We start from the raw sequence: 14,963 nt of genomic DNA, 5'->3' as shown, positions 1-14,963 counted from the left end.
TTCGGTTTGCAATAGATTTTGCTGCGATTTTGTAATCAGTGTTCAACAGGGTAATAGGCCTCCAATTTTTGATGAAGTATAGTTCCGCATCTTTTTTTGGAATTAGTTTTATAACCCCTCGTCTTTGTGTTACTGAGAGGCAGCCAGAGTCAATAGCATAGTTGAGGGCCGAGATTAAAAAAAAAGAAATGTCTTTCCAAAAAACTTTATAGAATTCGGCGGGAAGTCCATCCGTGCCTGGCGTTTTGTCAGACTCCATCTTCTTCAGGGCTTCGAAACATTCCTTTTGAGTTAAGGGGCCTTCACATAAAGTTTGTTCTTCATTGGTCAAAGAAGTGGAGTTCACTTCAGAGAGGAATGTTGACTGGATGCTGTCGGGGCTTTTTGACGTATAAAGATTTTTATAAAAAGCCGTACATTCAGATAAGATATCTCTGTCTGTGGTGACAAAGTCGGTGTCATTAATTTTTAATTGACTAATTGTTCCTTGTTTACAGTGCCTTTTTTTGAGATTTAGAAAATATCTGGAGTTCTTTTCGCCCTCGTTGTACCATTGCGACTTTGACCTAATGATAGCGCCTTTGGTTCGATACTCAAAAATGTTTTCTAGCTCTTTCTTTAAGGTAAAAATTCTTTCAGCAACAATATGATATGAGGGGTTACTATTGCTTGCATTGTCTAAATGTTTTTCTAACAAGGCGATTTCGCGTTCCAACATTTCTTCGCGTTTCCTTGTTGTCGCGTTTTTGTATGCAGCATAAGATATTGATTTTTCTTGCACCTTTAATTTAATCATCTCCCAAAGCAGAGCTGGGTTCACTGAGGTGTCGTCTTTGTATTGTTTCACAGTGCTTTCAATTGTTGTTTTAATTTCTTGGACATATCTCATTTTGGATAAAAGGGACGTGTTCAACTTCCAAAAACCTTTGCCTCTGGGGTTCGAGTGTAAAGCTAGATTCAGAGTAATCATCGAATGATCCGTTTTGAAACCAGGAAAAATATCTGCATGGGTCACATCAGATAAAGATGATTCACTTACTAGAAAAAAATCGAGTCGGCAATGTATGACTGGTTGGTTTTGGCGCCAAGTATATCTCCTGGCTTCTGGGTTGAAAAGTCTCCAAATATCAGTCAAACCAAGATTTTCAGAGAAATCTCGAATCACTTTTAAGGCATTTTTGTGTGTTCTGGCAAGGCCACCCCTCTTGTCTTTTTCGACATCAAGAACTAAGTTAAAGTCCCCAAAAATTATGATTTCACCACATTTAAAGTTTGATAAATGATCGAAAAAAACCTGAAAGAAGTTTGGATCGTCTTCATTCGGAGCGTAGATGTTAGCCACAGTCAGACACTTGCTATCAGCAACGATGTCACATATTAGAAAGCGTCCATTCGGATCCGAGAAAACCTTGTGGATCTGGCAATTGAAATTATTATTGAAAAGAATACCAACCCCTGCATTGTTGCTGCTGAAGAGCGCTTTGTACCCCCATTCACAAGACCATATATCGGTAGTTTCTCGAGAACAATGGACCTCTTGCAGCATATATATAGATTGCTTTTTCGCTCTCAGCCAGTTAAACACCTCTTTTCTTTTGGCATTGTTTCCCAATCCCCTGACATTGAGGGAAACTATTTTCAGATCTGTTGTATTGTGAGTAATGAAGGAGGCTGAGTTGACTGTTTTGCATTTTCACAATAAAAGATATCTAAATGACCACATGCCTTTAAACTATTGTTAATTAGATAGATTTTTATGCCCTGGAGACAGTAAAACGAAAACACACACAAAATGAATAAAATTACTAAAGGACTTATGGTGGAGAAATTAGGCGACTTGATTGCTTGCTACAGCAAAAAAGAGAAAAAGCCTGCAACTCTATTAGCCTGTTTAAGTTGCTGACCGCCTCTAATTGGTGAAAAGCATATTGGCAATAACGAAACTGCGAGAAGTTTGAACAATTTACCGGTCAATCTGAACAAAGTTTATTTAGTGTTAATTAAATAGTAAATTTTTGCCTGATCGGCCACAATTTACCTCTGATATACAATTTATCCGGTTGAGATTGGCTGAAGGAGGCAGCAACTCCATTTTTCCTGGCATCCTTAAAAGCTCCCATCTGTACTTTGCGACGGGTAATGATTTCCTGGGGAAGGTCTCGGAACATTTGAAAGTTAGTGCCTTTAAGCCGGTGACCCAATAAAAGATCTGTTGACAGTCTTTATATCTAAGGAAACGGGCCAGAATAGGACGCGGATTTCCATCCTTGCTTTTTCCGATGCGATGTACTCGCTGAATTTCTACATTCCTTGCATCCCTATAACCAAGATCACGTTCCAGAAAAGTTCGGAGAACTTCTTCGGTGTCTTCACTAGTGCGGCCGCCTATTTCTGTCAATTCTTCTATGTTCGTGAATTTGATATTCTCCCGGCGAGAGTAGGCTTCTAAGTAAAGATTTTTAGTGTGGATCTCGTCTAACAAATCCCCATTTTTCTGGCATTTTGTCGTGAGCTCTGCTAATTGAGTTTCATAGAGTCGATGCACCTTCTCCATAGCTTCTGTCTTATCCTTGAGTTGTTGTCCAGTAAAGTTGATCCCTGCTTTTAGATTGTCAATATCTTTCTTCACTGTTGTTTGGAAATCTTCTAGCCTTTGGGTTCGTTTCTCTAAGTTCTTGAGATTGGCTTCAATTTTCTTCATGGCGGATTCTATTGAATCAAGCTTTTCCAGCTTTGCTAAGATTGCTTGTAGAGTTGCACCAACATCTTGTGTCATACTGAGAGCTGTCATTATTTCGTCTTCGTGATGCGTTGGCGAGGAGTATGGCTTCGTTTTTTTGATTTCCGGTGAAAGAGATGATTCGTCGGAAGAGTCTGAGGATATGGTTTTTCTTTTGGTCAAAAACTGACCGAAAAAAACGGCCATTTACCAAAAACAGAGCAGAAAGATCGGCGGGCAGCAGCAACGTACGTCTTTACGTCGCCATTACTCGACCCAGTCCAACAAATTTTGGCATTGCTGCTCATTCCTCAAACTCACAACTTGTCACGCATAGGGTTTGTGTATCTTGTGAAACAGTCTCAAAGCTTACCACATGAAGCCTTCCATGTTGCGACAAAACCAACCTTGAATCTGGACTAAAAAACAGCAGGAACTACCATTGGCTACAATGTAATTACGTGTAGCCAATAACAATTTGTGTTGCAATTTGCGACTACCATGAAGAAAAAAAAACACACGACTTAATTTCTAATCCAGATTGCTTCGCATCCACGTAATGAGGTGGGGCTATGCTATGTTAATAGTGGAGCCCGCTATTAACAGACACAACCACTGGCATACATGATGTAGATTTATTCAATACTGAGTTCACAATGCATTATAGGGCTGTTTTGTGAGCAGAGAGAGATTTTGTTGCCGTGATTTGGCCTATATTTCTCATGCAAAATAAGACCAGGGCAACTGTTGTTTTCAGTTTAATTTGTCGTGAGACTGATTTTATGACTGATTTCATGAGAAACATTGTGGCTGGTCAGAATAAGCGGTAGCCATGTACGATCGATGACCGGCAATGGTTGGAGTGCTTGTCGATGGGGATTTTTCAGCCAGTGGAAGAAAGTTACGATCAGGAATTGCTTGTAATTCCTGGTTACACTGGATATAAGTCATCCGACAGATTAGATGGGAATGAAAACTCCACGTGTAGGTGCCCACTCGGGCTCCTTAAACAAAAATTTGCGACTTGTTCAAGAACATTAAAATCTTGCGAGGAGGAAAAAATAATAATTATAAGGTCATTTAAGAAGTTTTCAAAAGGAGCAGTTTTATTAATTTCATCCCTTGCCGTGGAAAAATTCAGTTATAAGCTGTTTGGCCGCTCATAGCAGTGGTTCACATGAGGAAAAAACTTCAGTATCAACTTAGAGTTTAATCTGATTGGAGTTAAGAATTTGCTGCTTTAATACTTCTTAGGGTAAGTGCTCGAAAAATATAAATTCAACCATACCTTGTGCCTTGGTGAGTACTGTCTTTTTACGAAGTTAGCGCAAAGAAGTTCTTGCTGTTCTAAAATCCTACCACAAAGGAGTTCTTGCATTTTGCAGGATCCAACCATAAGCGACCCACAAGAAGCCGCAAGAAGTTGCCGGCTTGCAGACACAAAAAGTTCTTGCATGTGCATTATTTTTGGGCTCTACTGTAGCCATGACATTACTTTGAAATAAGTTATCCAAGTATTGCACTCTTAAGACCATCAAGTCAAATTTCATTAGGGGAAGCTCACCTGCTTTGCTTCATTATGGCCTGCCTGTGGCTCACGTCTTCCCATAAACTTTTCATTATAATAGAGATGTGATACCGTATGCTGAACTTGTCATAAAACTCATTTGAGCTACCAGTTGTTTCTACATCTGTAGAGTAAACACAAGAAAAAATCAAGACAGTTGTATCAAAGGGGTTTTTTAGAATAACTAACTGGTTACAAGGTGGGGGGTTGACAGATATATCATAAGGCAGGACTCTATTGTATTTGCATACCTATTTTAATCAAGAGAATGTACCTGTGTAAAAATTCATGAGCGCTGGAGCTAAATTTCCCATGGCCAACGGATGAGAGAGTATCATCTCATGAATCTTCGAGGCCACTGGTTGAATGTGTGGATTCATAACAAACAGCACCTAAAACAGAACACAGTCAATATTATTACCTGATTATGAATCAAGGTCAACAGTTCTTATGCATTAACTGTTTTTGGTCAGCTATTATGTGCTGTGTTATTACCTTGCCTTAAACTTGTATAATTTATTGCTCAAAGTCTTTTTTTCAGGAACGCCTTAGCAGGAAATTTCAACATATTTGACTAGAGCTATGCAGTAAAAAAACAAGCATTTAATAGTTCAAGAGCAGGGAAACTCTACCTATTGTAACTAGGGGTTAACATGTGCAGAGGAATCTTGACTGACATCATTGGTTACATTTTAGCTCATTACCAAACAACCTGCTTTAAAAAACCTTAAAATTTCCTGATGGCAAAAGAGCTTAAATCTGTGTCATGTAAAAGGTTAAGAATCCTCAATACATCTGGTCCAAACTTCTGGGTCCAGTTGTTCGAAAGCCGGTTAACACTAATCCAGGATTAAAAGTTAATCAGAGTTCAAATTTCTCTTGAATTAAAGTGTTTTCACTGTCCATGTTTCCTGGAGTTTGACATTAGTCAAAGCCAAAACTGTAGGAAGAACATTTAAACAGAAAACTTCACTGAAAAGTTACAAACTGAAATAAAAAATTACGCCAATCCTGGATTAGCTTAATCGTGCTTTGAAAAACCCGTCCCTGGATTGTAAGTCAATTCATAACATGACATATTTTTAGATGCATGTCACTGTCTTTAATGACTAAATTACTTCTAAAAAATAATTACCAGTATACGTGTAGGAATCATTTGCGTGTTACAATAATTTGAAAGGCTGGAGGAGAAAAGGTCGTAGAGAATAATTTTTTATTCAAAAATTTAATATGTAAAAATATTGAATTTTGCGTACAGGGTGTCTTAATGTGTCCAACATTGCTTTTAAGTAATTACACTCTGAAGGGTCAGTTTATGAACCTTTTCCCATACTTGACTTTCTTAGTTCAGAAATGTTTTTCAACAAACTAACATGAGCATAACATGTCTGGGCTAAGCTACTCAAAATGTGGTCAAGTTGTGAGAGCACACCTGAAATACAGGACGTCTTTTTTAAAAGTATTGAATTGATTAATGTTATACAAACCTCGACAATTTTTGCCACAAGATAAGGATTTGAGATGTAGTTTGGTGAACAAACGAAGACAACAAGAAAAGTAACAATATCGCTCATAACAGGATCCTCCAGTACTACATACGCATACCTAACAACAGTAACACAACAATGAGCAACAGAAAACATCTAACTATATCCAGTAGTAAAAAGAGCCCCCCTCAGCCCCACAAGACTAATTTGCTAAAATATATTAGTATTAATCTACTACTATTCTATCACAAATGGCGTGCTCTAAATGGCTACTCTACCCACTATCTATTATAATAACTAGTGAGTAATGACTGTAGCAGTGAGCACTTGTTAACAAACTAGTGTCCATTTCTTTCTGCTCTCAAAGTGTCTGTGAAGAGAATTTAGATAAAGTTTTGAGCAACTAGTAGATTTACACTAAAACAATTAGAATATTTGCTCTTGATTTATATGTGTGATAGTTGACTTGGGGTGCGCCCTTGTCAACAATGGCACACTAGAAATCAAGAGCAAATAGGTTAAATGTTAACTAGTGAGAAAATCTCATATAGTGCAGAGTGTAATGCAGGACTGTCATTAAGTTTTGCGTCATCTGTTGCCTGTATCTAAAGACTCTAACTTGTTGCTTTGAGTGAACTGTGTCAACAAACGGCAATTTCACCCATAAAATTACATGTAAGAGCCCACCAAGCATACATGTACTCAGCTGTACTGGTTGTTATGGATTCAATGGCCTTTAATGTCAGCCCAGTAAGTTACATCAGTTAATCCAGTCATTTACAAAAGTGGCATGTAGTAGTCCCTAGGACAGCTTGGGCTTTACCCTTTGACAAATATGGGCAGATATTGTAGAAACCTTGATTAATAGTTATTCATGTATAGTTATCACGGTGAGTGTCTGCACTTAACAGAGTAAAATAACTTGACATCACTCATTTTAACACAAGCACAATATTTCTTACTTCTAATGCTTTAATGGATAAACAACAAACTTTTAAAACAACTGTGATAGACAACTGCCATGCTTTCATGCAGAACTACATAAACTAGCTTAAGCCGAGACCAGCCCAGTGTCCCAGCATTCCTAACAGGCCCCACTATTGGCAATTTCTACCGATTACAATACTACAAATGCTATGCCTTGTTGTTTACAAATGGCACATACAGTGCAGGCCATTATGTCCAGTAACAGTTCCTGGACTGTGCAGCCAACATCACATAATTATCTCAAAATAAATCAGCATGGCTGATTAGTTCAGGCAGACTCAAGTTCAACTCCTTGGCCAAGCTTGTAAATAGCCAACTGGTTTGCCTTCTGCCAGTTGGGGTTTTTGACCTTGTTGTTTGAAATGCATCATTTGTTCCTGACATGGAATTACTTGGCCCTTGGTTAACTGATGTGAATTCTTTTGTTCTCCACATTGTGTACCACATGCACAGCTAACGGTGTATACATACTTTGACACTGTGTTTGAGTAACCTCTTTGGTGTCTTTTTACAGGGTTAACAAGACCACCCAAGTGATTATCCATACTCCTAGATTGGCATGTATATTAAGAGTACCATTTGTGGTTGCTCTTGCTTTGAGAAAAAGCACATGATGCAAGTAACTGTTGTTTCTGATTTGCACACTCAGATCTTTTTCCAGATGACTAAACCAGCATGTTTAAAGTGACATTCATAATTGTTTCTCACTCCTCTTTAGTAATAAAAATGTAGACCATGTAGAGTGCTTTCTGGAAGGTGTCTTAAGCAGTATATTTAGAGTAACATCCATTCTTAGTTGAGCTGGTGCATACCATAACATGTTGTATGGAGCAAGCAGGTATGGAACATACAATCATGTACAAACTTAGTGTCTTGAATAAGATGGTAAAATGAAGAGTTGTATTTACAGTGCTTTCAGTGTCTTAGCAATGCATTAAGAGGCCATTCAGATCATTTGGTGTAGAAATCAGGAAAATTGAGACATATTTTACAGAAAACAGCAGCCTGCAAAATAATGTCTAACAAAAAATCAAAGTGCTCTATGAGCAACTCGCGATAGAAACAGGTCAATGTAATTATTTATCAACAAGGTTGATTTACGTTTGGTTGAGCACATGGCATTTTCTTTTCCTTTCTTTTCCTTCTTTTTATTGCAAAACACATAACTACTTACATTGTACTTACTCTACTTACAATACGACACTTAGTACTTACTCTACTTACGATACAATACAATACAATGCTTTAATCTACTACTTACACTGTTTACCATGCGAATCTTACATTACAAGGATATGCTTACTCTACAGTACAGCCCAAAAATAATGCATGTGCAAGAAGTGGCGCAAGAAGTTCTTGTGCCGTAAGAACACGCAAACCACTGCAAGAAGTAAAAATGTCGTGTTTTTGCGGTTTACCCGCAAGAACATTTGAAACGCAAGAAGTTGAAAGTCTAATCGCAAGAAGTCGCAAGAAGTTGAAAATCTAACCGCAAGAAGCCGCAAGAACTTATGAATCTTACTGCAAGCCGCAAGAAGGCCCAAGAAGTTGTTGCAGGTCAAACAGTCTGTTTGTTTATAAGTGCCATGTTGGTGTCCGAAATGCTCAGCATTTGCTTGCAATGTTATCCATAAGATATGTCACTGCAGTGGGAAGAGATATATTACCAACAGCTGAGACCAGATCTGGATTTATGTTTGCTTATACTGTGAAAATAATATCGAACGCACTCGCGTACTCATGACACCTATGGGAAATAAGCACTTCGATCACTTGAACAGTCTGCTGGCAGATCATGCGACAATCACAAAACGTCTCCATGTAATGCAGCTCATGAGGAAACAGTCCACGTAGAAAAATCGAACTACCATGTAGTTAGTCTGGGTTTCAACGCTTTTTGCTTCTGAATGCAAAATTCATTATCATTCAGAACTGTTGTCTTTGGATATGTGAGTGAAGACAACTTTCGTTCAAATCACACACTGAACTGCAAAGACTGCGTGTGCACTACGATGTTGTAAATTTCGTTAAGAACTTTTCGCAGAGTTAGTATTACAGGCGAAAAGCCCTTGCAGAAAATATATTTTGTGTTTCTAAACAAATGGCAATCAAGGAAACTTGAAAGTTGCCTATGGAAGCAAACTTTGTAAATTCTACCCTGTTTGCAATGCGGTAAAACATTACCGGTACAACTATGGTTGTGACAAGCACATAAAAGATCTTCTGAACAGCGAAATCTCATGAGTTTGCCTTATGCATTCCTCTTATTTCCAAGAGAATCCCATTGAGCGAAATCTTTCAAGACAGCATGCACTGATAACAATCATGTTGTTGTGATGCCTTGAATTTGCATAAACTCTTCAAACGTTACTGATGCGTGAAAAGTCACACTTTTGTCATGCATGCATGTAGTTGTAACGAACCCAAGTAGCTGGCATGTGGTGCGCGTTGAGATCGTCAAGCGTCAACCACATGATGTAGAACAATTGGACAGGCTTTACTTGATCAGCGTTTATTAAGGTCGACTTGCCCAAATATTATACATATGCGGTGAAAACTACAGAGTAGATTACAATACATAATTAAAAGAGAGCTAAAATTTACAAGATCTACAAAGGCGTGGTAAAAGGAAAAACGAAAAGGTAAATATAAACGAGTAGAACTTACGTCCAGTACTGCGTTAAAGGCTGAAAAAAAAGAAAAGGTAACTCCAATGCTCCAACGGTACTCCGATAGTTGCGTGTAAAGACTGACTACTAATAAACTCCGATCACCTCTTTCTCCTATGACAACATAACTCTGACTGGCTAAAGTTAAAAGTGGCGTTCCTTATCATGTGGCAAACGAAGGGCGTTCAACGGTGGAATGTCGCTAAACAGGAAGCATATGGCTAACGGGTGTTCTATCCAAGAAAAGAGAATTGACTGATAATTGAAAGGAAACTAAGGTAATTAAAAAAGGTGACCGCGATGGCCTAGGCAAAACTGGCAAAGACTTATCTCCTAATGATCTAAATAAAGGACTATTTATGACAGTTTATATAGCGTTCGTGACAGTAGTCCTTTGTTTGTTTTCGCCGACTGAGAAACTTGCTTGTTTCAAAATTTGGGTTACACTTGGAAGCTACTTCCCAGTAAATATGTGTTTTTTTTAACCTTTGTTCTGGACAGAAAAAGCCATTTCAAATAAGCTCATTTCGTGCCGCTATCACACCGCGGGTCCGGGACTCTGGGACACATCATAATAATAATTGTAAACAGTAAAATTTCCTCCATGTCGCCGAAAAGCAAAACAAAGTGAACCCAATATCTAATTCAGAACCAAGCGATAAAAAATGTACTGTTACTAAACTGATGAAAATAAATTTATTATAACCCAACAAAAAGGCAAAGGCCTTATCTTTGTCTCAATCTGTACACTCTCAATCAACAGGTTGCTTAGCATGTGACCAAAATCTTCCTACTGTCGGTGATAAAATCTACCGACTGATTTATTCGTGAATGAAAACTCTCTCCAAGGACGACCTCAACAGCATTTAGACTTTATATGGCTTACACTTTAGAACTTATAATATTAATCACATCATTAAGAAGCTTCCCAAGATCTCTTGTGTAACGGTACCCGTATACGTAGTAAGGTCGATGATTTGTTTGTTAGTCGGTACGGCTGAGAATCAACTTCTTCTTCTGTTATATTTGTTTACGTTTTGACGGATTGAAATACAGCTTTGTAGAACATGTAAACAGCAGCTCATGCCGATCAACGAATTCGAAGTTTCATCAAACGCGCATCTGTTCATTACTTTTTCTTTGGCCGTTCCCGGGGATCGGTCCAAATGCAAATTAAGTTAGACTCATGAAAAGTTCGTTTTCTGAACTGAACTTTAGAGTTCAAATTGTCAATAGTTAAGAATTTGTCGTTTTAATGCTTCTTACAGTAAGTGTGGCACTAGTTCTGTGGTTTTCGTTGTGTCTGTTAGTTGTGTTTTTTAGAACCCGTCACCAAGACAGTACTGTCTTGATACGCATTTTCGCGTGCTAAGATGTTAGCGCAAAGAAGTTCTTGGGGGTTGAAAATCCTACCGCAAAGAAGTTTTTGCGTATCGAAAATCCAACCGCAAAGAAGTTCTTTTGGTTTTAACTCCTAACTGCACAGAAGTTCTTGCATCTTGCAGGATCCGAGCACAAGCGACCCGCAAGAAGCTGCAAGAAGTTGATGGCTTGCGGACGCAAAAAGAAGTTCTTGCGCATGCATTATTTTTGGGCTGTACTGTATAAAACAATGCAATAACTTACACTACTTATTTACTTATTTTTTTTTACTATTGCTTATAAACACAGCATTACAAATTAGTCTATTGCAATAACCTACAAACTGCACATAACCTATAATTAATTACTTGCAATTGCAATACACATTTTGATAAAGATCAATAAGTAAAGCAAAAAAAGCAATTCTACATGTTAAAACATACACTACTGACAATTACAATTAAGAAAATGCTACTTGCAAAAAGAAAAAAACACTAGTTATAATACGCTACTTATATATACAAAGCACTCTGTGTTTTTATTTCTTAAAAGGCAGTGATTGTGGAGCAAATGTACCCAAAGTCAAATACAGACAAAATGTGCAGTGGATCAAGATACACTGATAGCTGAAAAACAAGGCTTACTAGAATGATGTGCTCAAAAATTTCCACTTTTTGGGAAGAGCACTTTCTGCAATGGCCTCCATATTGTAAATTGATTTCAAATATTGTAGGAAACCTTCTACCTTTGATGCGGTTTCTTTTCTTTTGCTCATCCAGATAAAATTCTTGGCTAGGAGGCAGGAAAAATTAATTTGCTGGTGGTTCTTGGAAGAATTCGGCTTTAAACTGAGAGAGACAATTGGATCTACATGTATAATTTGCGTAATGTTTGGGAGTAATGTAGAGCAAAGTTAGCCTTACATTAACTCATGCCAGAAAGAGAGCACATTAGGACAAGACCAAAAGAGATGAAGTAGTTTCTCCAGTTCTTCATTACAAAAGGAGCAGTTTGGGTTGTCTATTACATGTACTCCAATTTGTGTTAAGAAGTCATTTGTTGCTATTTGTCTCTGTAAGAATTTGTACTGGAATTCAAGAATCCTCGTACTTTTAGTGTATTTAGAGGCTAGCTGGTAGGCATCCCGCCAGTTAATTGAATCAACATCATTCTGGTGGTTACGTCTTTTAGCCATTTCCGTTGATTATGGCCGGGCACATGCATTTTGCAGAAATCAGTTTAGTGTAAACCAGTTTGTTCGCACTTTGGCATTTTGTTAATTTTTCCACAAAGCTTTCATGGTCACAATTGCTGATAAAGTTGTTTTTACATGTATTCCAAAGAGATTTCAGAGCAGACAGAAGTCCGTAATACTTTAGAGGGCAAATATTAAGGCTGTATTTGTGCTGCATTTCAGCTAATGATAAAAAATTGTCAGAGGCATCTTTCAAATGTTTCACTTTCCTGACGCCCCTGTCAAACCATTCTTGATTGATGATAGGGCAGTTATCAGTTTTACGAGTGAGTTGTTCCATAAAATTTGTTCAAGAAATTGTTTCTCGGACATCATGTGTTCATCAAAATTGACTTCTGCCCAGCTTAACAGAGTCTCCTTTATAAAGCAGTTTTTAATCTTGAGATTCTCTATGGTGTCTTTCTTGTTTAGGTTACTAGCGAGTGCTATTGAGCCTCCATGTCTCTCTAGCTCAAGATCAAAAAAATATTTCCATTTTCCCTGATTTTCTACCTCTAAATATTTTTTTAATGTACATGTAGTGTGTGACAGGTTAAGCAGCACAGGAACAATTAATTGTGCCACTGTTTAAATGTATCTACTCATCATCAATAAGAAGCTCTTCATAATCAACTTGTCCCTGTTCCTCTTCCCCAACCTCCTCCCCCTCCTCAGCAGTTTTCTCTAGCAAGTCAATAAGGGAAGGGCATAGTACAGGACTGCATGACCAAACAGGCTCTAAGACACTTTCCTCAGTCTTTTGCCACCTCTGGCCAGGATTCTATGGACTGGGCCCCAAATGATCGCCTTGTGAGCTCATTTGACAATAGGCGCTTCGCTGTAATGTACAGCCTTGTTCCTTGCCAGATTGTCGCACCGTGGATGAGCTCACGGTAATGCCACGCTTTTCCAGCTTCTTTTGTATCTGGCCTCTCGTCATTTCGTCGTCCTTGCGCATTTGTTGGTCTATAAAAGCTTTTGCTTCTGTAGACAACTTTGATGGTCTTCCTGAGTGCGGTAAATTGGCCAGACTGCCAGTGGTCTGTAGCTTCTTTACGATATGTGCCACACTTGGAAAGCTGACGCTTAAACCTTCATGTTTTAAGACCTTAAATATCTCAGCTGGGTGGAGGCCTTCCTTTTGAAGAAGCTCAACTCGAGTTCTTGTGTAAGTTGACACTTTAGGCATGGCTAACTGTGATAGCTTGGAAGCTGAACTGACCAAAGCTAACACATGACTTTTAATTTCACTATGGTAACATATAAACAACCGCAAGGTCGCGCAGGGCCTGGGTTCATTGTGGCTGCACCGTGAGTACTACTGCGAGTAGCATTTCTTGTTCAATGAAAACAAGTTGGCAAACAGACCATTTGAGCTTGCCAGTTTAAGACTGTAACAAACAAAGTGATATTAACTTTCTCTGGACATAAGCAAGGTAAGTTTGTGAGAAAAGGCTTTCAGATATTACTATCCCTCATGATGATATTAAGGCTTTTATCGCGCATGTTCTTGTTTTGCACTGGCCTAATTCATCTTACTACTAGGAATCGACGGGAAACTTAACAAACAGAGCAAATTTTTGTTAGTAAGTTCGAAGGAAAATTCAAGAGCAAATTTTTGCTCGAAAAATCGGACCAAATTATCGGTAGAAACGAATTACCGCTGGAAAATTTGTCATGACTAAAACAATGGCCAGTGGGAAAATTCCTCGAACTTTCAAGGTGAACAAAACTTCGCCATTTTTCGTCAAAAAGCCCTGAAATTCGTGAATTTCTTCGAATTACGCTCTCATTACTTTTGCACAATACTGTAGTAGGCAAGGCGGTAATTCACTCTGGCAATGTGTGGGACAAGGCTGTCTCTGCAAGGTGGAAGCCCGGAGATATCCACTTTGGATTTGGTTGCGAGTTCCTTGTTCTCCCCTACCATCTTCCTTAGCATAATGCTGTGTATAGTATTAACAGACTTCTCCTGGCGTGGCCATACTTCAGACACATAAATGTCTCAAGTTCATCTGTAACTTCTTGATCTACAGACCACTCATCACCGAGTTTTCTAAACGAAAACAACAACAATAACAACACTGGTAACATTATAGAATCATGCTGTTCAAGTATTAATATATGCTGATCTATTCATTATGATAAAACTGTCATATAAAGGACACTCACCTAAATGCAGCATGGTACATACAGTAGGATGGTTTTGCAGCTTTTTCCGTGGTCCCTCTTAACCCTTGCCCTTGAACGCATTCATTACATCTTCCCTGGTGAATACGTACAGACCGAGCTTTGTAGTACAGTAGTCAGCTCCCTTGGATTCTGATAGCTCACTGATGTTTACAATTTGACGATGTTTTCCAGATTCATTATCCATGTAAATGGTGAGTGGGATGGAGTGAGCATAGTGTAGGAGGATAACGAATAATGCCGGTGTCAGTTGTCCTTACCACAGCTGACTTGTACCCAAGCTTGACAGCATAACCAAGGTATAGCACAACTTGTGTGTCTGTCTCCCCCTGGTTTGACACAAGCTCATGGATCCTGTGCACCATCACCCGAAATTTGTCATTGTGTCAGTTATGATTAAATATTGTACCAATGTGCATATGGTGAGCTTAGTTCAAAGCTCTACGAATTTTAATATACCCACATCACCATCTGATGTGTCCAGCAGGTATGCCTTACCTCCTACTACTGCCACAGCTGTTCCATATTTCATTTCTTGAGCTGAAGGGCTGCCGCCTTGCTCCACCACACTAGAAGTAGTAGCTGACAGAACTGCACATCTGGTCTGCATACCTCTCCAGGATGGTGAGTGTAGAGAGGTCCTGCAATGCGAGGTTGAGGTTTCCGCGATTACAGATCTGTACTAGATTGAGCAGTGCCACAGGGTTGTAGATCTCTACATTGTCCTCCTTGGCAAATCTCTCAAACA

General features: G+C 38.7%; 2 protein-coding genes across 7 annotated transcripts in view; both read right to left on the bottom strand.

Moving 5' to 3' along the window:
* The window catches only part of LOC145482661 (ubiquitin conjugation factor E4 B-like), a 304,099-nt gene that overhangs the window by 70,648 nt on the left and 218,488 nt on the right, over positions 1–14,963 (bottom strand). For all 6 annotated transcript variants that reach the window (XM_081461267.1, XM_081461269.1, XM_081461270.1 and 3 more), the window contains 3 exons: positions 5,774–5,891; positions 4,561–4,678; positions 4,284–4,410 (listed from right to left, as the gene is read on the bottom strand). In XM_081461267.1, the coding sequence (XP_081317393.1) occupies positions 4,284–4,410; positions 4,561–4,678; positions 5,774–5,891 (363 nt within the window). The remainder of the gene's footprint in view (positions 1–4,283; positions 4,411–4,560; positions 4,679–5,773; positions 5,892–14,963) is intronic.
* On the bottom strand, positions 1,997–2,926 carry LOC145482710 (uncharacterized). Its single transcript, XM_081461353.1, has one exon. It carries the CDS (start codon positions 2,924–2,926, stop codon positions 1,997–1,999), a length of 930 nt encoding a protein of 309 aa, XP_081317479.1.

Source organism: Orbicella franksi, chromosome 3 (assembly GCF_964199315.1).
Source record: "Orbicella franksi chromosome 3, jaOrbFran1.1, whole genome shotgun sequence".
Lineage (NCBI taxonomy): Eukaryota > Metazoa > Cnidaria > Anthozoa > Scleractinia > Merulinidae > Orbicella > Orbicella franksi.
This window is presented reverse-complemented; position numbering and strand designations above follow the sequence as displayed.

What these genes read in the sequence shown, in the direction of transcription:
- LOC145482710 (XM_081461353.1), bottom strand. Translation starts at nt 2,926, where the DNA reads ATGGCCGTTTTTTTCGGTCAGTTTTTGACCAAAAGAAAAACCATATCC.